Below are 21,839 nucleotides of genomic sequence, written 5' to 3'. Positions count from 1 at the left end.
ATAATACCTTAAAATAAAATTTTTTCAGAATCATGATGGTATCAGTTCATAATCAGGAAAAATAAAACATTTACGTCATCCGCGAATTGGAATAGCTTTTAAATTGAGCAGGAAAATTAAATTCATCAATGCCTGGCGTTCTTTGAAAAGGACGCTTAAGTTTTTCATAATAAGTGGTAGCAGGTAACAGTGTAGATAAGTAAAAAGTGGTAGCACAAATGTTTTAATAATAGTAGAAATAAGATTGTACTGTCTACTATATTAAATTCATAATAAGAATATTTTCTTTTGAAATTAAAATCTACGCTCTGTGTCTTTTAAAAGTTATAAAGTAGTAGATACAAATTACGGTTCCACTTTTTTCAACTTTCTACCTCGGAGCAAAATGTTATGACCGGAAAAAGTGGCAATTTCCCATGTACGGTAAAAATATTTTTTTAATCGAATAATATCCTCTGTGCTAAGTATAGCTTTGTAATTTCTTTATATATTTTTGCGCACTACATCCATAGCAAACTGTCTTCATAACTTCAGTTTATCTGTATTTACTCTTTCTGTACCAGTTTTGCATAACATGAGTATTCATATATTGAGAAAAAAATAAACTAAATGGCTTTCTTTACCTGGCTGCATATTTCCACTTGTGACCCGAAACACCAAATGTGCTGCCACAGTTGAATCCTAGCCAGCCCCACCTTCAAGAGAACAATTATATACTTTCACAGTAACATCTATTTACTACAACCAACAGTTAATTGTAAACCACTTTTTCAAAAAAAAAGAGTATGTTTTCTTTGATAGAAATAAAAACATAAAAACAACATTATTTTCCGTAATGGTCACTACGTAATTTATCATTTGGCAATCCTCCCTCTCACTCAATATATATATATATATATATATATATATATATATATATATATATATATATATATATATATATATATATATATATATATATATGTAAAATGATGCAGTCGGACCGAGCAGGAAAACAGACACAGGATTTTAATTAAATCAGAGTAACTTTTATTTGATCATTCTTAGTTGAGTGGGAGCGAAGAAGTCATGTTTACTCCATCAGCAAACAGTCTTTCTGGTAGGGAAAATCTTGCAAAAATCCTAAAATGTTTCTATTTAGGGAAAAGAGGGAAATCTCAGAAATTACAATTGGTTAATGAACTTGCTCGAGTGATTCCCACGGCTTAAAAGGGAAAAAAGATCTTTATTTAAATTTATGCATAGTTGGGCCAAAAATAGATTTAGAAACAGGATGTAGCTTTTAAAAGTGTGAGAAAGTATTTCGATTTTAATAATTAATTAGTAATAAAGTAGGAGTTGTTTTATAGCAAAGAAACTAACATAAAACGATTAAATGAAGCTTTTTATGTTACATCCCCCCTCGCCAAAAATGCTTAGTTACAAACCAAAAATTTTAATAATTATCTATTTGCAAAATCTTCCCTATGGTAGAAGTACAATTAAAATGAAAAAAAAAATCAAATTTGTAATGTTAACATTATATAAAAGTAAAATGAATTATAAAACATTTACGTATGTTATCATGGTAAAAATTTTAACACAATCAAAAATCTGTAGTAGCATTATCAGCAAATTTAAAATTTTCAACAGGTTTTTTTTTTTTTTTTTTTTTTTTTTTTTTTTTGACTTAGCAGTTTTTTCAATTTCAAAAGTATTTTGTTTAAAGATCACATTACAGTTTTTTCACTATAAAAAGTATTCTTCATTATAACAAAATTTAAGTTAACTCTTCAATCATGATAAAAAAAATTTATAAACATTTTTGAAAAATGTTGTAAGTAAAACACAAAATACAAAAAGCAGTTTTACAGGAAAAATTTCAATCTGGAATTAGACTTAAGTATTGTTTACCTTGTTTGAAAATAAAATAAAATAAAATTTTAAAAAAATGACGCAGTGGCTGTTATTCTGAAGTCCAAGATTTCAGTATTGTCTTCATTTCAATTTATTTATTATTTACCTTACATATTTATCACTTTAATAGCAAAATATCCGAAAAATATATTTTTTTCTCTATATCCAAAATTTGCCTTCTGTAACATTTTTTCTTTTCTTTTTCTCTCTTATTCTTCCATCTACTTTCTATATTTATTTATACTTTTTCTTTATTGGTATTTTTATTGCAATTATTAACCCGGATTTCAGGAAATATGTAAAGACAAATTGCTTTTATAATCAGAAAAGGTAATCAGTCTTCTCAGATTTTGCATTACAACCTGTTTAACAACAATCACTAATTGAAATCCAAAACAAACTTTCAAATTCAATATGGTATTAAGGTAAATCAGTTTTCAATTTTTGACTGATCTAGCTATTTTCCTTATTTTTAATCTGAAGTGCAAGTTTGGTTAATTTGCAAATTACCTTTTATTTCTTTTTTTTTTATTTATTCTTCCGTTCTTTTTGGACATAAATATATTTTTTTTTCAAAAATTTTAATTTGGATATTTTTTAAAGTAATTCTTGTGTACAGATCTTAATTGGTAATTTAATTGTCACAATTGTTAAGGAATTCAAATATTTTCATTTCTATTTTAAGCGTGTTTTTGAAGTGTATTTGGTTACTAAATTTTTCAATTTGTGTTTGATCGTTTTCCTATCTGTATGCTGGAATTAAAGTTCAGAAATAAAGAAACGATTTGTTTATGGAATTTACTGAGCTAGAACAGAGCTATGCACTAATTATCAACGTTGGACGAAAGCATTAATGTCTGATTGTATTTCAATTTAAATTCTAACAACAAGTATTTTATTCATTTTTCCAAACTATTTGTATTAGTTTTAACATTTTTTGATTTAATTTTTGCCACGCCGTAATTGCATTCATATATTAAAATTGAATTTCAATAATTATTGCTGTTGCATTACGAAGAGAAAAAAAACTTAAATGGCATTCAAATAATCAAATTTCAATAATTAAATACAACATTTAGTAGGAAGAAAAATAAATTTAAATGTATGAATAGCACATATTTTGCCTTTTTAAACACCATAATAAAATAAAAACTTAAATTTCTCTTCTACAATTAATATAATATACACTGTGATATATAGTGCAATAAAAAGAGTGATTCCTTAAATAATTAAAATTATAATCATACTGAATCAAAAGTGAAAAAAAAATATATGATGGTAATACTAAATTTTAATATTATTTAATTTAAACAAATAATATGGTAAACCATTGAATAATAATATCAATAAATTGAAATATTATCAAAATATAAATATCAATGGCCATAAATTAATTAGTTCAAAATTCGAGATATGAGCGTGAATGATTAGAAAGTATTCACGTTTAAAAATTTCACCATTAAAAATCAATTAAAAATTTCATCATTAATATCAATCATTAAAAATATCAGAGCACGATTTGTCAAGTAAGTATAATTGATATAAAATGTGTAAAATATTAATCCCCCCAAAGAAGATTTTCATAGCACTCATCTATTTTTGTTCACAAGTTTTCATCACTAAGCACGATCTACTGAAGTTCACACACTGAACACATAGCACCAACAGTTGAGAATTTTGTTAACGGGTGTTGAAAACCATTCAAGGTTTTGTTTTTGAACATATGAGCAGACAGACTATCCGACCTCTGACGACGCATCGCGTTGCACAAACCTATCGTAAAATCATTTTCTTTCTATTATTATTTTATATGATGACATTTCCATCAAGTTGATGTACACAAATGGGATTCCGTCAAAAGAGAAAGTGCTTCTAGCATTCAAGTGGGTGAGAATCAAATCAGGCAGCGTTGAGATCCATTTCTGTAATGGTTATAACGGAAACGAAGACGTCAGGCACTGTTAAAATACAGTTGAGACCACTCCAATGGACACTTGAAAGAGAAGTCCCAAAAATCTTCTTTTAATTATTTTTGGCATCAAGTTTCCTTAGTCATGTTTCAAAAGAATAATATGTGTTTCACGAGCAATGTCAGTTCAGCAGCAATTTTATGATTCAGCCAATTGTATTTTTATTTTCACTTTTGAATTATATTTTGAAGAAGCATTTTAGCAATTATTATCCTGCGCCCGTTTCAACAGTTCTTATAATCCTGCTCGACTTGTAAAATGATGCAGTCGGACCGAGCAGGAAAACAGACACAGGATTTTAATTAAATCAGAGTAACTTTTATTTGATCATTCTTAGTTGAGTGGGAGCGAAGAAGTCATGTTTACTCCATCAGCAAACAGTCTTTCTGGTAGGGAAAATCTTGCAAAAATCCTAAAATTTTTCTATTTAGGGAAAAGAGGGAAATCTCAGAAATTACAATTGGTTAATGAACTTGCTCGAGTGATTCCCACGGCTTAAAAGGGAAAAAAGATCTTTATTTAAATTTATGCATAGTTGGGCCAAAAATAGATTTAGAAACAGGATGTAGCTTTTAAAAGTGTGAGAAAGTATTTCGATTTTAATAATTAATTAGTAATAAAGTAGGAGTTGTTTTATAGCAAAGAAACTAACATAAAACGATTAAATGAAGCTTTTTATGTTACATATATATATATATATATATATATATATATATATATATATATATATATATATATATATCTATATATATATATATATATATATATATATATATATATATATATATATATATATATATATATATATATATATATATATATATATATATATATATATATATATATATATATATATATATATATATCTTTATATATATATTTCGTCTGTTCGTGTGTATGTCACTGAACTCCTCCTAAACGGCTGGACTGATTTAAATGAAATTTTCTGTGTACCTTCAGAAGGATTCGAGAATGGTTTAGATTCACAATAGAACATTCTGCCACAAACCGTTCCAGCGGTATCAGCGAAAATCGAAATGGAATTTTCTGATTGGTTAAAAGTTAGCCATTGTTTTAAATTTTGCTGTACACGAATCAGTTTTCAAATATCTTGAAGATAACAAAAGTGATATTTTCTATCTTATAGCTCTATTCTTTTAGAAAAGTAAATTACATATACTTTAATATTTAATCATAATTCGGTTCTTTATTTCAGGTGAGCACAAGCACGTAAAATCAACGAGAATAAGTTTCGTAATTATTGGTCGTATCACGGATTTAGTATTGTGAAAACTGTTTAATAAAAATCAAGGCAAAGGCAAATTTTATTCATCTTGCATGCTTTTAATAATTATTTATATTTAGTATGCAATTTTAGCTCAATTCAGTATGCAATTTTTCATTGCTGACAGTTGTCATTTGAAAACTATTAGATTGTTTATTATTACAAAGTTTGCGAATTCACATTCATTTTAATTATTTCATTTAAAAAATAGGAGTAGACTATATTTGAGGGTGCCCCTTGATTTTCACCAAGTTGTGATAGCGGTTGATCTCCAAGATGGCTGATGTTGAATCCCAATCGTGATTCTGATTCGTTTAAATTTCAGCGTTATTTTTAAATTATCAACGGTATATGTAATTTCAGAAGTCCGTTAGTTCTATGTTGGATACCGGCTGGTTAGGTTACTTTTGCTTCTGATCAATAGGATCGAAGGTATATGGGCAGTCATAAAAAAAGGACTTTAGAAAAAAATGTCACCGCCATTCCGATACCACAGACGCCATTTTCAATTCGTATTTCGCCGAATTTATGTGGCGATGGAGGAACACAGATTCTATTCATGATAAATTTAGACAGTATCTAACTGCTATTAGAGAATTCTGTGCACCTAAAACTGAGGAAATTCAAGCTTAATGAATAAGTGAGATGTTTTTTTTCCTTTTCTTTCTGTGCTTACTCCATTAATTTTTATTTCGATTCAAAATGCATTTTATTGGGTTTTTTTAATTTTGCTTACATTGGGTTCATTGCAATTTTATAAAGTTTTGGCCGATGTCTTGCTGAAATTTTCCAATGTATTATTAAAATATCATTATGTTTTGGCAGCCATTCCTGTTACCGCGGTGTTCCGCGCAAACAGGAATGGTGATAAACATAAGTTACCAATTTCGTCAAGGGGCACCCACAAGTATATTTTTACCAAAAATAGATTTTTGTTTTAAATTTTATCATTATTATATTTCTTATTTAATTTATTTCATTTTTATTGCTTTTTTATTATTTAAAATAAATACGTGAATTTTCGAATTAGCAAATTTGCGACCACTGTCAACTTCTACATTTCTTTTTGTTTGAAAGAGAATATTTGCAAAAATATGCCGCCTAAACGAATCGCTCTTAGTCGATCAACATCTCAAGCACGCAAGAAGAGAACTAACCGTGTTTCAGAAAAATCGGAGCAACGGGAAGAAAGACTTGAAACTAATCGAGAACACAATGCTTTAGCCCGTTCCTTAGAAACGTCTGAGAAACAGGAAAGAAGACTGTTAACAAATCAACTACGCACTACTCAAGCCTGTTCCTTGGAAACATCAGAGCAACGGGAAAGAAGACTGTTAACAAATCAACTACGCACTTATCAAGCCCGTTCGTCGGAAACATCAGAGCAACGGGATGCAAGAATAAAAATCAATCAAGAACGCACTTCGCTATTCAGACGCTGCCAATACTCTGATTTGAATCTCAGTGCATTTCACTATGATCCGACAACCAACTATAGTCTTTCACCCAAGCGTCATCATCGGAAAAATGGATCAATTATGTATGTTTTGTAGTGCTCTCAAATTTAAGAATGAAACAGCTGGAATTTGCTGTTCTGGAGGCAAAGTGTAACTACCAGATTTAACGTCGCCAGCCGAGCCATTATCAACGTTGTTATCGGGTCAAGCAAATTAATAGAAACTTTTCTTGGCGAATATAGGTCAGTACATTCGTGTTTCCAAATGACTTCATTCGGTGCTGCTACAAGTATCGGTGCGCATATGGACAGCTAGAGTTATTTATTACATTCACATGCAATCCTGCTTGAGCTAAAATTAAAGAGCTTTAGTAACTTAGGCAAACATCATTGGATCTTCATGATGCATTATCACACGTGAGTTAAAACAAATATTAAGCTCTAAACTTGGTTTTATTGCGAAAAGTCATGTTTTTAGAGAGACACGGTGTTTGATGCAATCTATTGAACGGCAGAAAAAGAGAATTGCCACATGATTTGGCTTATTGAAAAACTCACACCAGGACAAATTAGTCAGCTCATATCAGCAGAAATATTCATGACGCCATTGATCCAGAATTATTTCAGATCATCATCCAAAATATGTTTCATGGTCGGTGTGCATCACCATACATGTCTGTTTGAAAATGCACTAACGATATCCTGGAGAATTAACTGTTGAGACTATCACTGGTTTTTTCACCATTAAATAAAATTCTCTATTCAAATCATAATCACAAATCTCATTTACACACTTAAATAGAAAATTTAAATTCAAACTGAAAGCGTTGCAACGCACGCAGGGTACAGCTAGTATATATATATATATATATATATATATATATATATATATATATATATATATATATATATATATATATATATATATATATATATATATATATATATATATATATATATATATATATATATATATATATATATATATATATATATATATATATATATATATATATATATATATATATATATATATATATATATATATATATATATACACTACCGGTCAAAAGTTTGCGAAAATTTTGAAATCTACAAAAAAAAGGTCTAAGTTCAAATGTTCATAGAACTGCGAAAAATCGTTCAAATTTCATGAAAATTTGGTATGTTCTAGAGTGAACCCTCTACAGTTAGTTACATATGATCAAATTGCAATACTTTGTTTTTGGCGAACTGAATCCAGCTCTTCATCATGGGTTGTTTTTATGGTGAGAAAAGTTGTTAAGTTTGAACACTTGCAAAACTTGCAAAAAAGAATTTTCGTACTTTCTGTTAATAGAAAATAGTTATTTGAGCCGTTCTATGTAAGCCCTCAAAATTTCAGATCGATTTGATTTTTTTTGACAAAGTTATAGAATTTTGAAAAACATGTGTATTTTTCTCGATTTTGGAGCATTCCACATATGCGATCTTTTGATCTTTACATCTTCTACCAAAGAACTTTTCAATTATTATGCTTTCTATATTTTCAAATAATTAATATTGATTATAAAACAAATATTTTTATTCATTATTGTAATTATTGTTATTACAAAGAATTTATTATGAATATAATTAAAACAATATCTCAGGGATGTCACATTTCATCGAAAATTTGTTTGTTCTTGCAAACGATGCTCTGATATTTCGAATCGAAATCAGTTATGGAACATTTGACAACAGGAATGGAACTCAATATCACTTGAAGTGATTAATGGATTGTTAGAACGAAAGCCAAGCATATGTTAGGCTATAATAAAAGCAAAAGGTGGATGGTTCGAGGAATCTAAGATTTAAATGTTAATTTATTTAATTACAAAATACGAATAAGAATATGTTAAATATTTTACCTGATGTAAATAAAATAGTTTTGTGAAAATGCAAATTTTTTATACTTTTGTTATTATTTTTTTAGAATTGTTTATGTAATTATTGTTATAACTTTTTATTTTAATTTAATGTAAAGTAAAAATATCACAACAAAACTAATACATAAAAGCAATAAATATAAACAATAATAATTACAATATTGAATAAGAGTATTTGTTTTATAATAAATATTAATTATTTGAAAATATAGAAAGCATTAAAATTAAAAAGCTCTTTGGTAGAAGATGTATAGACCAAAAGACTGCATATGTGGAATGCTCAAAAATCGAGAAAAGTACACATGTTTTTCAAAATTCTATAACTTCGTCAAAAAAAATCGAATCGATCTGAAATTTTGAGGGCTAGCATATAATGGTTCAAATAACTATTTTCAATTATCAGGAAGTACGGAAATTGTTTTTCGTAAGTTTGGCAAGAGTTCAAACTTCAGAAATCTTTTCACCATAAAAACATTCCGTGATGAAAAGCTGGAATCAGTTCGCAAAAAACAAAGTATTGTAATTTGATCATATGTAACTAACTGTAGAGGGTTCACTCTAGAACATACCAAATTCTCATGCAACTTGAATGATTTTTCGCAGATCTATGAACATTTGAATTTAGACCCTTTCTTTGTAGATTTCAAAATTTTCGCAAACTTTTGACCGGTAGTGTATATATATATATATATATATATATATATATATATATATATATATATATATATATATATATATATATATATATATATATATATATATATATATATATATATATATATATATATATATATATATATATATATATATATATATATATATATATATATATATATATATATATATATATATATATATATATATATATATATATATATATATATATATATATATATATATATATATATATATATATATATATATATATATATATATATATATATATATATATATATATACAGTCAGACCTCGATATAATGTCATCCGCATATAAGATCACCCCGCGTATAAGGTCACTTTTCCAAAGTCCCGGCTCACTGAATAGGAATTCTTTGTTACGAAATATCGGATATATGGTCAAGTTTTAAAAATCGTTATCGCTTATAAGGTCATTTTTATCTGAAGCGAGGGAAGTTCTTTTCTAACAAAAGCCTATTTAACTTCCTGACAAGGCAATTACCTCTCTCGAGTTCTAGGAAAATGTTGCATCCAACGAACAAGCTACAATTTCTGAAATTGTTTCACAAGTTGTGGACAGTGAGGACAATGACAGTAATCCTGAGACTGTAGCTGTAACCCATGTGAAAACCTCCAATGCAATAAATGTGATACGAAATTTTTTTACAAATCATGAGGGAGCTGAGTAACATTTTGAGAAGTTATAATATCTAGAAAACATTGTTCAAAAAATGAAACCAAAAACAAGACTGACCTGCATAAATGATTATTTTAAATAAGGTAAGAGTAATGTATGTATGTGCACTTGGAGGAAATTTGTAAACAGCTTTATTGTAAATTAAATTTTTTTTTATATCTAACATTCTTTAATTCTTTACTAATTCTGTTAAAATTTATTGACTTAAACATTTAATTTATGGCTGATCGTTTTCGTTTGTATTAAGATTTTTAAAAAGTCTTAATGTGTACTATTTACGTGCTTAGTTACAAACTGCTAATGAATCGGTTAAAAGGTCACCCCGCTTATAAGGTCACATTTGCGATGTCCCTTAGGGTGACCTTATATCGAGGTCTGACTGATATATATATTCTTAAAAATAAGAAATACTTAATAAATTTCGGTATCACTAAAAAATATACTTTTACAAAGTGGAACAAGTTGGCATCTGTTTTTAAGACCAACTAGGATACAGTGAAACAATTTTTTCTAAACTCTCAATCTTGTTCCCGTTGTCTTTTCTTTATGCTTTTAATGCATGTTTTAAAGATATTTTCTTGTCTTGATTAGTGTAAAAATTGATTATTTCGTCAAATATATTTGATATATGTTTCATTATAGTCAATACTTATAGATTAATTTCAGTTCTTTAATGCTACAAATTACCAAAAGTATTTAATAAAACATGTTTTGGATTCTTTCACATTAAGTTCTTTGAATGTGTCGAGGTTAATTAAAATAAGCTTATTGAACCTATAATCACTTTATGCTACGAAAATTGAAGTATAAAATCCGCTACCCAGCATAAAAGTTGTTTAACTGAAAGAAACACTTATTGAATTCAATATAAATTATAACTACCACTACTATTTTGTAATAATTATTTATATTCAATATAAAATTTCATAAGTCTAGTGAAAGGAAGCAAATGTCTTATTCGTAATGCAACTAGTTGCTGACTGAAAAAGTTAGTAACTAGGTGTTTATCTTGAAATTATAGCTCATTCCATAGTATTAATTCTATATCTCTTTCTTTAGAAGTCTTATCTCCCAATATAAACTATTTTTATATTGGGAGTTAAGAGTTGGAAATTGTTTTTAACTAATCTTTTAGTGATAAGAGATTTGGCAAAGTTAAGTTCTTAAGTAATCTTTTTTTTTCTTCTTCAAAATAATGATATTAAGAATAATCAGTGCAGTCATAAATGCATATCTGCCAACTTGTAATCTTGTATAGTCGAAAATCTATTTTTTATTTGGCGTTAACTTTAACCCATCAGAAAGTTCGTTGGCTGTAATAGAACTGGGTGTCTGAGGCCTTCATATAAATTATACATTCGTGATTTCCACAAACATAAATAATTCAGTATACATGTAATCAGTACTTCAAATCATTCATCCTAATTTTTTTAATTGAAGTTGCAGCTATACTGAAAAATTTGCTCCAACTCTTATGAAATATTTCCTACCAATTTTTTAACCATTTAATCTATAACAGGTCCAATGCATCTTTTAGAAAAATTGCCCTCACATAATTTGTTAAAATACTTTCAACATCGATATTAAAAGTTTATTTCTAGTATCTCATTTGCTCATCTGAAATTATTTTTCATCGAATTTCTAAACAATTTATTTTGTCGAAAATATTAGATAGTATCCTCCCGATGCTCATCTGTAACAATCCATCAAGTTTTAGAACAAAATTGAGGATACAAATAAGAACAGAATAAGTTAAGGACTTGTTTATAAATTTTAGTTTCAATACACTCGAGTCAGTTTTTCCATTATTTTCACAAAACAGTGAAGAACACTAATTTTCCAACTAAATAAATCTCTAACCTCTAAAGGCTTAATTTATTCCGAAAACGTGGATAAAGTAAGTTCATTGCATAAAAAAATAAATATACGACAAATAAAAACAAATAAAAAACTACGATAGTTTAGTTTCTGTTATAAATATCAGAAACTGAAGTTTCCAATTTTATTTCCTGAAATATATCTCTTAAGTTATTTATTGACAAATTATAATAACACAGGGCTGCCAAGCTCTCCGCTTTTTAGGAAATTTCTTCAAATAGTAGCTAAGTTTATGTTTAAACATGTAATTCTTTTTCTTTTCTCTTTTTTGTAAATTTAATTAGAGTTTCGTAAATTTAATTAGAGTTATCGTTATTAGAGTAAACTTAAAGTTATCCACACTACTGCTTGAAAAAGATTCAGAATATCATGGACTGCACGTATATATTGGCTCAATTAGTGAAACAGTGTTTTTAATTATAGGAGAAGTAACTTCACTTGAAAGTTTTTCCTTATTATTAATTTCAAAGTGTTCTCAGAATCTTAATTCGTGCGATATTTTCAATAGGGTCACTTTAAACAACGCCTCCTTTAACTGAAAGCCTCCACACGGTTTTTGAAGTTATACTTCTTATGCGACTTCCAACAATGTTGCGTTAAACGTTTAACACTACATTTTTATTGGCCGGGAAATCACGTGGTAGAATCCAGTTTTCCCTCATTCATTTCCATATTGTTTTGATTCTCACTAGCATAAAAATAATAAAAGTCATAAAAGTATTGTTTTTCTATAAATATTTTCTTAGTTTGTTTTGATACACATGTAATTTAATAGGGTAGTATTTTTTATTTTCAAATTTAGTGGATAACAATTGTAAAAAACGAGTGAAAACAATCCCACGGACAATGCGACGGATTTGTAAGGTTATGTCAAGGTATGTCTCTTGTGAATATCAATTGATTGTCAGTGCCCAATTTTGCCCAGGTGCCCAGATGCCAAGTGCTCAGGTGCCCAATTTTTTTATAAATAAAGAAAAGAAAGAAAATCAAATATATTTTACTGCATAAAACTACACAATCAGAACTCAATAATTCATTATCCACACGCCATTCCGCCACCTCATTGAAACACCACAAAGTTCAAGCTCAAGATGAATGGGAGTAGGGCCTCAGGCACCCAGATGCTTAGTACAGTTCTGTTTGGTATATCAACTAATAACTAAAAAGTTTTTGATGAAGCTTAAAAGTGTAATAAAACAAACTTAAACGGGTGTCAACTGCTCTGCTTTCTGCAGGCTCTCTTCTCTGCTGCTCTGCTTTCTTCTTTCAAGCAGGCTTGCTGGTATTGGCTAGTGGCATAAGTAACAGCAGCTATGATTGAATTATTACAAGCAGGAATTCTAAACTTTTCGGTGTGGTGAAACCCATTCCTAAAATATTTACGAACATATCTTGGGACTCAAATCCGACGCACAAGCATCAGTGAAACTAAGTTTCTGCACTTTTACTGAAATATATACTATTGCAATTTAAGATCATATACTTTAATTTTAAGGCATAGAACAGAGTGGAAATTTCCTATTTAGTAACACACTTGAAAATATTATACAGAAACAAATTCAATTACTTGGGTTAATTACAGTCTGTCCATTAAATGTGGCCAATTGGAAGGTCACTTCTTACAGCGCATATTCGAAGATTAAGTATCAATGGGAAGTATGTGCCTATTTTTTATTATATTATCATATCTTGGCAAAATAGTCAACACCGCAGTACAAAGCATTTCTTCAATATTATTTAAATCTGATCAAATTTATGGTCTCTTGAAGACAAAAACGTCGTTTAAAGCAAAGATCTTTACCTATTTTCAGATATATTGAGTTTATTTGGAGATTGTAAAACTATTATAATAAATTATAAAAATATCAAAATTGCTTAAGTTTTTAGCCACCCTTACTGCAGGTGAACGGGCTCCAATTGGGGTCATGATCCACAGTTTTAGAAACTCTAATTTGAAATATTTAACGTGGTTTATTCTGCGCTTTTATTATGCATAGAATTAGCTATATATTGGACGAAGGATTGAAGAACAAAATTTTTTTTTGCTGCTATACAAGTACTTGATTTTACTTATTGCGGGTGAGAGGATTTTAAATCTGATTTTTTTTTTTATGTCTCGTAAATGTTTTTCAAAATGATATTCTTAGTTTAGCTTATTTTTTGTCTGAATGTATAAGAGTTTATAAAGAGCGGATAGGTTTGTATACATACAAAACCATTTGACTGTTCCTTTTAAAATAACTCCGAACACATACCTGCCAACTTGTACGGTCGTTGAAAAAGATTTTACAAAAAGCTTAGTGGATGGCAAACCAGCTATTGGTAAGAATATCCGAATGTTCGCTCTTCTAAAATTTTACACAAATTAACAAGAACGGAAGATTAATTTTTAAAAACCTATATAACCCGTAAGATCAAATGTTACTTACCAGAGCATGAACATCCCAACCAATGCATTGGTGGGTGAACCCAAAGAGGGATTAGAGTGATTGCCATTTTCATAGCGCCCCAAACGAGGCTTGAGCATTATGGCAGCTACAAGTGCTGAAGCTCCTCCAACAAGATGAACTGCCGAACATCCGGCTATGTCCACAACATTCAATGAAGATAGGAAGCCACGCTTTGTCCACACCCATCCTAGTGTGAAAAATGAATTATTTTACTTGCAGGACAATTTGGTACTTGCAATTCGAGAAGAAGTAAAGTGATTATGCACAACCTTGTGATTTAAATCAGACTTAATTGGATACCTGTGAGTGACGTCATGCGTGTTTGTCTAACCTGATTGGTTTCTGAATCGACGAATGACAAGATTTACCTAAGAGGGCGTCACTTGCAGATATCTAATTCTAATACCAGCTGATTCATTTTACTAATACGAGTGTGTAGGTGAGTGACAACTAATTATTTTTTTATTTAGCGACTTAGCGAAGTTAACTGTTTACGAAACTTATGTGCCGCAGTGGACTGATCGAGGGTGTGCGGTATTGGTCCTCGTTAAACTGTTCTGCCGTAAAGTGCTCGACTTCGCGTGCAGGTCGTCGGGCTACCGAAGCGGGGGTGCCTTCCCCTCTGCAGAGGATCAAAATTGTGATGGCATGTCTTTGGATCATCCTCAGGGGTATTTCCCAGACCGTCGTCAATAGCCCGTCAGGCAGCTCTAGTTCGACATAAATTAACGACAAACAACAACAGCGAACCTTATAGTCGGAATGTAAATATTTGCCTCAATTTTGTTCCAAATCTAAACAAATCCCGGTTTTGAAGCGTGAAACACTAGAACACAGTGAACCACAGTATAACACAGTGAAACACTAGATGGCGTTACGCGTTGCGTAACACAAACGGTTGAGCCTCGTTCCTGGCTACGAATATCAACAAAAACAGAGGCAAATATTTACATAGAAAACGAAACAGTTAAGAGGCACCACTCATCAATCGTCTCTTACTGAAGTATGTGTCGAAAACAATCCTTTATTTTTACAGATCTGCCAATCTTTTAAGCTCTTGGTCGATTTTTTTTTCTTAATTTTTAAAATGGTAATAAAACATATAATTTAACGTTTGATTCAAAATTATTTAAAGCACCAATACTAAGATTTTAATAACTTAAAGATGTTAAGAGATATATTATGTATGTTGCGATATTTTAGAGTGCTGGTGAGATTTTAAAAACATTTGCTCATATATACAACACTTGCATATATTGTTCCTCTGTCGGTTTAAATATTGCGGAGAAACTGTACTTCCTGATTTACAGCTCTACTTTTTGCACTATCGTCAGATAGCTTAAAATCTGTATGAAATTCAGCAAAATATACGACTCATCCATAAAAATAGACACGTGGCGCAGAGTTCTCAAATAAATTAGACAGATTTAAAGTGAAGTAAGACTACATATTATAATTTTAATATAGTGAAGATTAAAATTTATTTACGTTAGTTGAATCCTTTAGTAGTTTAACCCATTTTGACCTATCCTGACAAATACGTCACTCGAATTGCGAGAATTCTGTGATAATTATTCTGATCTGAAAAAAGACTGTTTTCGCATCCAGCAATTTTTCTTAACTCTTTTCAAAATTCAAGTTGTAGCTAACATAAGAAAATATTCATTTAGTCAAAGATATAACCTCTTTTTAATAGGCGCTTATTTTGCATCACTGCATATAAAAAATTCAGACTTAATGGGTTAAGACAGCTTGGAATATGGAACTAAGCTCATCGTTGCCTTCAAAGTATTCACCATTTAAAAGTAATTAAACATGCAAACATTTTTTACATACTTTATCCCGTGATTAATAATCTCAAATATAAATATCTTATAGTGAGATCGTGATAAAAAACGGAAAGTAAAAATTTGAAAAAATATGGAGTGACAATTAAATTGGGAAAATGTTGAAAGAGTATTCTCTTGCTTTAGATTATAATTTATTTCAAATTATAAAGGTTTAAAAATCTATATATATCGAGCTCTCAAGTCTCGGCTCCCAATCTGAGGACTGACCAGATGTGAATAAGAAAAAAACACAACAGGTTTGAAAAAAAACTCAAAGTTATCAACGAGAAAAGGAAAAATCAAATAAATGTGACAAACAACACTTGAAAAACCGTGGTAGCCACCTCACTGTATCAGTATTAGACAGTGATATTGATCTTCTATATTTACTTTCAATTTGGTCACCAACATTCAATATACTTTAGCCGCTGAGAATTTATTTATTGAATGTTCTCATAACCAAATACCCTGATCATTTCCACCATCAATGTTTATTGTAAACACTATGCTGTTTTGTTTTTTACTCCTTCCTCCCTATGTTAGTTTTAATCACCCATTTTAATTCTGATCACGCTTCATACTTTCATTTCCTTTGCTTTTAACCTTTGCTCGGACTTTTTATACTTTTTTTTTCACTTGAGAACTCTATTAAAGGCCTTTAACGTCTTGTCTCTTGCCTTCACGCTTTTAAAGTCTTTTTGTCTTACAGTAGTGCCATCTATGGCCAAAAATTCAACTTCTGCCACACACATACGTCGCAACCCATTAATAGGTTGGACCCATTCATATATACATTCATTTATTCACAGATCGTAATTTTGACCTGAATCAGAGAACGATCAATCTCCAGTATTCCCTGAGCTATGATTTGTTATGGGTACATGGAGGACTTAGTGACCCGGCAGATTTAAACTGCACGAGTCACCATTTACTAGACGAGGAGCCTTCTACCGGCGGTGATCGAACACTCGAGCTTTTGAACATGTACCCAACGCTCTTCCAACAAGGCTATCCTAGCTTTACTATGATAAAAAAAATTATGAATGATTCATGAGCCGTAATGGCTCAGGGGATAGAGCGTTCACCTTCCAATGAGGTGATCCGGGTTCAAATCCCAGCAATGGTTGTTCGATTCAAATTTCGCACCCGGCTTGCACCGAACTCAGTGCTGACGTAAAATATCTTAAGTAGTAGACGGATCATGGGTTTGAGTTTCCTTGCCGTCAGGCTAACCATGGAAGGTTTGCGTGGTTTTCCTCTCCATGTAACTCAAATTCTGGTTAGTCCCATTTAAAATGTCCCCCATGAAGGCAAATTTCTCCCAATGCTTGATCCAGGAGTTCCCTTGTCTTCTGGAGTGGGTGCAAAATTACAAGGCTACTAATTGAACATTAGTAGTCGTAAACCCAAAATTGGGTAGGTTGTTCAACAACGGTTATAAATATAAATAAATATAAGTGATTTATGCATTATAAGTTTTATTACAAAGGATAATTCTTTTTTAAAAAAATACTCAAAAGAGTAGTTTGTAGAAATCAAATGCTTTGTCAATTTTCTTAAATACGCATTTTGAGATTCATCCAAAATAAAAAGCACATCGACAATATATATTCATCTATAAATCGCTTTAGGAAAAAAGAGTTCTATGGAAGAAAAGTAACGAAATCTGATCGCTGCCTATTATCCGGAGCAAAAGCTGTAAATTTCGGAATATTCTGAAACATGATATTCTCAAGAAAACTGGAAGGAAAAAAAGGAAAGTGGTGTTGACAAGCCTTATTGAAAATTATGTAATAAACATCCGTGATGTTGCTTCATTTGTTTTAGAAAAACTTTTAACGATTTCTGAGATAATTTATATGCTCATTTAAGTTAAGATATTTAATGAAATTTTGGAAATCTAATCTCTTACATAAGTTTACGGATACCATAATAACTGTTAGTTAATCTATTTGTTTATTTAATTCATCTTATCAAATATACATTATCTAAATGATGGCTCTGTTATTATGAATCATTATATCACATAATTAAAAGATTTTAATTTGGATCATAACATGTTATGCCTGTCAAGGGACTCAACTTTATAATTCACTTGTTTTTCACATTAATGGTGTTGTTTTTCTAGGGCAGATGTTCCAAAACTTTAGGCTGTGGTACTCTTACAAAATTTATAACTGTCGCACGGAACCCTAGTCGTTTCTAGGGGGATTTAGTACATATGTTACAAACTTGAGGAAAAATAGGGAAATTATTGAAAATTACACAGAAATCCATGATCAGTAATATCACTAAACGCCGCTGATTGTGCTTCCTCGATTAACACATTTATGATTAATTAACTCATTTATGCTACCTTTTGGCTCTATCTTTGTGTAAAATTATGCTTTTTCGAGAATAATAAACTATTTTTTTATAACTGCAGTGAGTTTACAACGGTTACTTATGACTATCAGGCCTATTAAGCCTAAATTTAGCAACGCAGTCTATGATAATTCTGAAAATGGAGCAAAACTTCAGTATGGAGAAAATCCACTGTTTTGAGAAAATGGAAAGCATTTGTGTTCTAATTTTTTAATCTTTAAAAACTTACTCCAATGTTGCATTATCTGGGCTCATATTAAAAATAAGAATAAGGCATTGATTTTGATACTTATAATCTAGGTAGAAAAATGTCACAAAATTGACGATTTAAAAAAAAAAATTTTGATTATTTATAAAGCATTCAGGCTATTTGTCTGTTCTGAAGCCCAAACTATTCTTCACGGCAAGAAGGCATATATATAGTTTGAAACTATAACTTTACTTCAAGCGTAAGGCATTTAAACTGTGACGATTTTTTTTCTTCTTGTTGGCGAAAAACTTCAAAAAAAAAAGTTAATTAACTTATTTAAATTTAATTATAACTCATTTGTGATCTTTTCGTTCTATCGTCGCAAGAAATGATGTTTTTTTGCGAATAATAAGCTATTTTCACAACTGCTGTGAATTTGCAACAGTTACTTATGACTGTTTAGCTTATCTTTAGTCAATCAATCAACGTCAAACGTCATTATCGAAAAAAATCAACCGTTTTTAGAAAATTGAAAGCATTTGAGGTCTAATTTTTTAATCTTTAAAAACTTTCGCTAGGGTGGAAAAATATCACTAAATTGACAATTTAAAAAAAAAAAGTTTAATAATTTTTAAAAATATTTTCTTTGTTTCTAGTAACCTCAGATATGCTAATTAATTCGTACAGACGATAATTTAAGTTTCAAAATCAGACACGAAAAACGTACTTTTTCTGAATAAATATACCTTTTTTTAGACGGATTCGAATTTCTGATCCCAAAACATGGGTAGCCACAATCTGGGAAATGTGGTTTGATCAGGATAGCGGTCAAACATTTGTATCCTTTAACGTTATTTTTTTTCTTTATTTTGCGTATTTTGCCCTATTTCGAGAACTTTTTAACTGAATTCAAACATTTTTGCACATAATTATTAAATTCGTTTATCAAAAGATAATTCAATCCGAACTATAATCTTAAGTAATTATTTATTATTTTTTATTATTATCTACATATGAAAATGGCTGAAAAATTTTGAATTGTAAGGTTAACAATTTTTTACTCATTTTAAAGAAAGCAATTTTACATGATAAAATACAAAATTTGAGTGACATCGGTTGAATAGTTCCAAAGAAATCAGAGTTTTTTGATTTTTAAAATTCGATTTCTCAGGAACTATTCGACCGATTTTGAAATGAATAGATAATCTCTACCACTTCCTGCATTTTTTCGTCGCCCGTAGCATTCCTGGTTAAGTGATAATAAATAAACAAAATTATGTTTCATTTTCGCATTTATAAATTTAGATATGAAAAATTTTAACTACCGCTAAATATGAATAAATTTAAATAATAAATATATTCAATATACATATATATACTGCTTCGGAATTTAACTCAACTGAAAAAGCTTAAAACAACTCAAAACAAGCTACTAAGACGTATCACAGGCGCTCCATTCTATCTACCAAATAATGCTATCAGAAATGATCTGAAGATAGAAACAATCAGTGAACTAAAATTCTCATTCTTTAGTAAGGCCAAAGACCCAGACCCAGTAGGCTTTAATGAACTCTTGAATAAGGACCTACTTCCTGATATGGTACAGCACAATCCAATTACCTCGTTCTTATTATCAGATTGTATCCTCTCAAAGCATTATAAATAAATCCCCCCCCCCCCATTTTTACTCCATGGATACTCCCAGAGAGGTGAAAGGACCTTCATGTGATCGCCGACTCGGGGGTATCCACCCCTAGTATTTTACCTAACTTATCCCCTTAACAGTTCTCAATCTATTATTGATCTACAAATTCACATTTATTAAGCCGGACACAGAGTATAGACCTGCGTCGACCAAAGCTTCTGCTACTTCTCTAGTATCTCTTTTGCTAACGACAGTACTACAGGCGCCTACGGGCACTACATCGCGATGAAGGAGTGGAGTGTACGCTTCGCGGACAGAGGTGCTCCGTATAATACTTCAGCCTAAGCCTGCTTCGGAATTTACAAAGAATTTTAAATATAGTAGTGTGTTATACAGGGATGCCAACTGTTCCGCTTTCTGCTGAAGTTTTAATAAATCGGTAAATAATTAAATAGCAAAACTTGTAGAATAAGGATAAATATGCCTACTTTTTAATAGAGTAACCACAAGTATTGTATAACAAAGTTGCATTACATATGATACATATAATTTTTGATATGTAGTGGTGTAAAAATTATTTAAAATGAAAAATACTAAACCAAAAATAACTTAAATTTCAATGCCACTAGAAAATACTTTTTTATAAAGCAGAGCAAGTTGGCATCTCTGGTGTTATAGCGTGTCGCAGAATATTTGTATTTGCTGATAATTATGCCATTTTTTAAGGGCTCAACATTCGATAATTGTTACCAAGTGGCACTTAAAACACTACCACTAGAAGATATTTGTCCGGAGCAAGCTGGCATCTCTGTAAATTCATGAAAGAATTACGTTGGCGCGCTTAAGCTCTAACATATTCTCTTTAAGTAGCTCTTAATGCATAATCAATTTTTTTATTTTTAATATAATACGAGGGTTGCTATTTGTATTTCTGACCTTGGCAACAGTAAGTGTTGCTGGCGACCGCAGACGATTTTAATCGAAAGTTTGATATTTTTAAACATAAATTCAGCAGACGATTTACCATTATAGCTTCATTTGTGTTGTTGACAGTAAATTGAAAAGTTCTTCTCTTTCAAAAAATGGAATTGAATCGTGAACATTTTCGTGCCATTATTTTTCATAACTTTCGACGTGGATTGTCAAGACAAGAGTGCTTCGATGAACTTAGTTCTTTATTCAGCGATAAAGCGCCATCCTACAGCATTGTAAAAAATTGGTATAACGAATTTAATCGTGGTCGATGTTCGATCCAGGACGAATCCCGTGCAGGTCGTCCAAAATCCGTTGTTGTGCCAGAAAAGATCGATGCTGTACGTGAACTGATAAAGCAAGATCGTCATGTGACATACCGTGAGATAGAGGACATTAGTATGACTAGCATCAATAAAATATTGCATGAACATTTGAGCGTAAAAAAAATTTGTTCGCGTTGGATTCCGCATAATCTGACAAACGCTCAAAAAAAGGCTAGTGTCGATTGGTGCAAGGAAATGTTAGAAAAATGCTTTCAAGGTACATCAAAGGCTGTGTATAATATCTACACAGGTGACGAATCATGGATCTATGCAAACAAAACACCGGAAACAAAACA

At 30.3% G+C, this 21,839-nt stretch overlaps 1 protein-coding gene across 1 annotated transcript in view; it reads right to left on the bottom strand.

Moving 5' to 3' along the window:
• LOC107453305 (putative ammonium transporter 3) overlaps positions 1–21,839 on the bottom strand; it is a 69,700-nt gene that overhangs the window by 26,459 nt on the left and 21,402 nt on the right. The window contains exons 4-5 of the mRNA XM_087160878.1: positions 14,197–14,404; positions 624–695 (exon numbers count right to left, since the gene is read on the bottom strand). Of these exons, the coding sequence (XP_087017004.1) occupies positions 624–695; positions 14,197–14,404 (280 nt within the window). The remainder of the gene's footprint in view (positions 1–623; positions 696–14,196; positions 14,405–21,839) is intronic.

This window comes from Parasteatoda tepidariorum, chromosome 4 (genome assembly GCF_982258835.1).
Source record: "Parasteatoda tepidariorum strain Cologne lab strain chromosome 4, Ptep-v5.0, whole genome shotgun sequence".
In the NCBI taxonomy this organism is placed as follows: Eukaryota; Metazoa; Arthropoda; class Arachnida; order Araneae; family Theridiidae; genus Parasteatoda; species Parasteatoda tepidariorum.
Note: the sequence above shows the minus strand (reverse complement) of the source record. Positions and strands in the feature narration are given on the sequence as shown.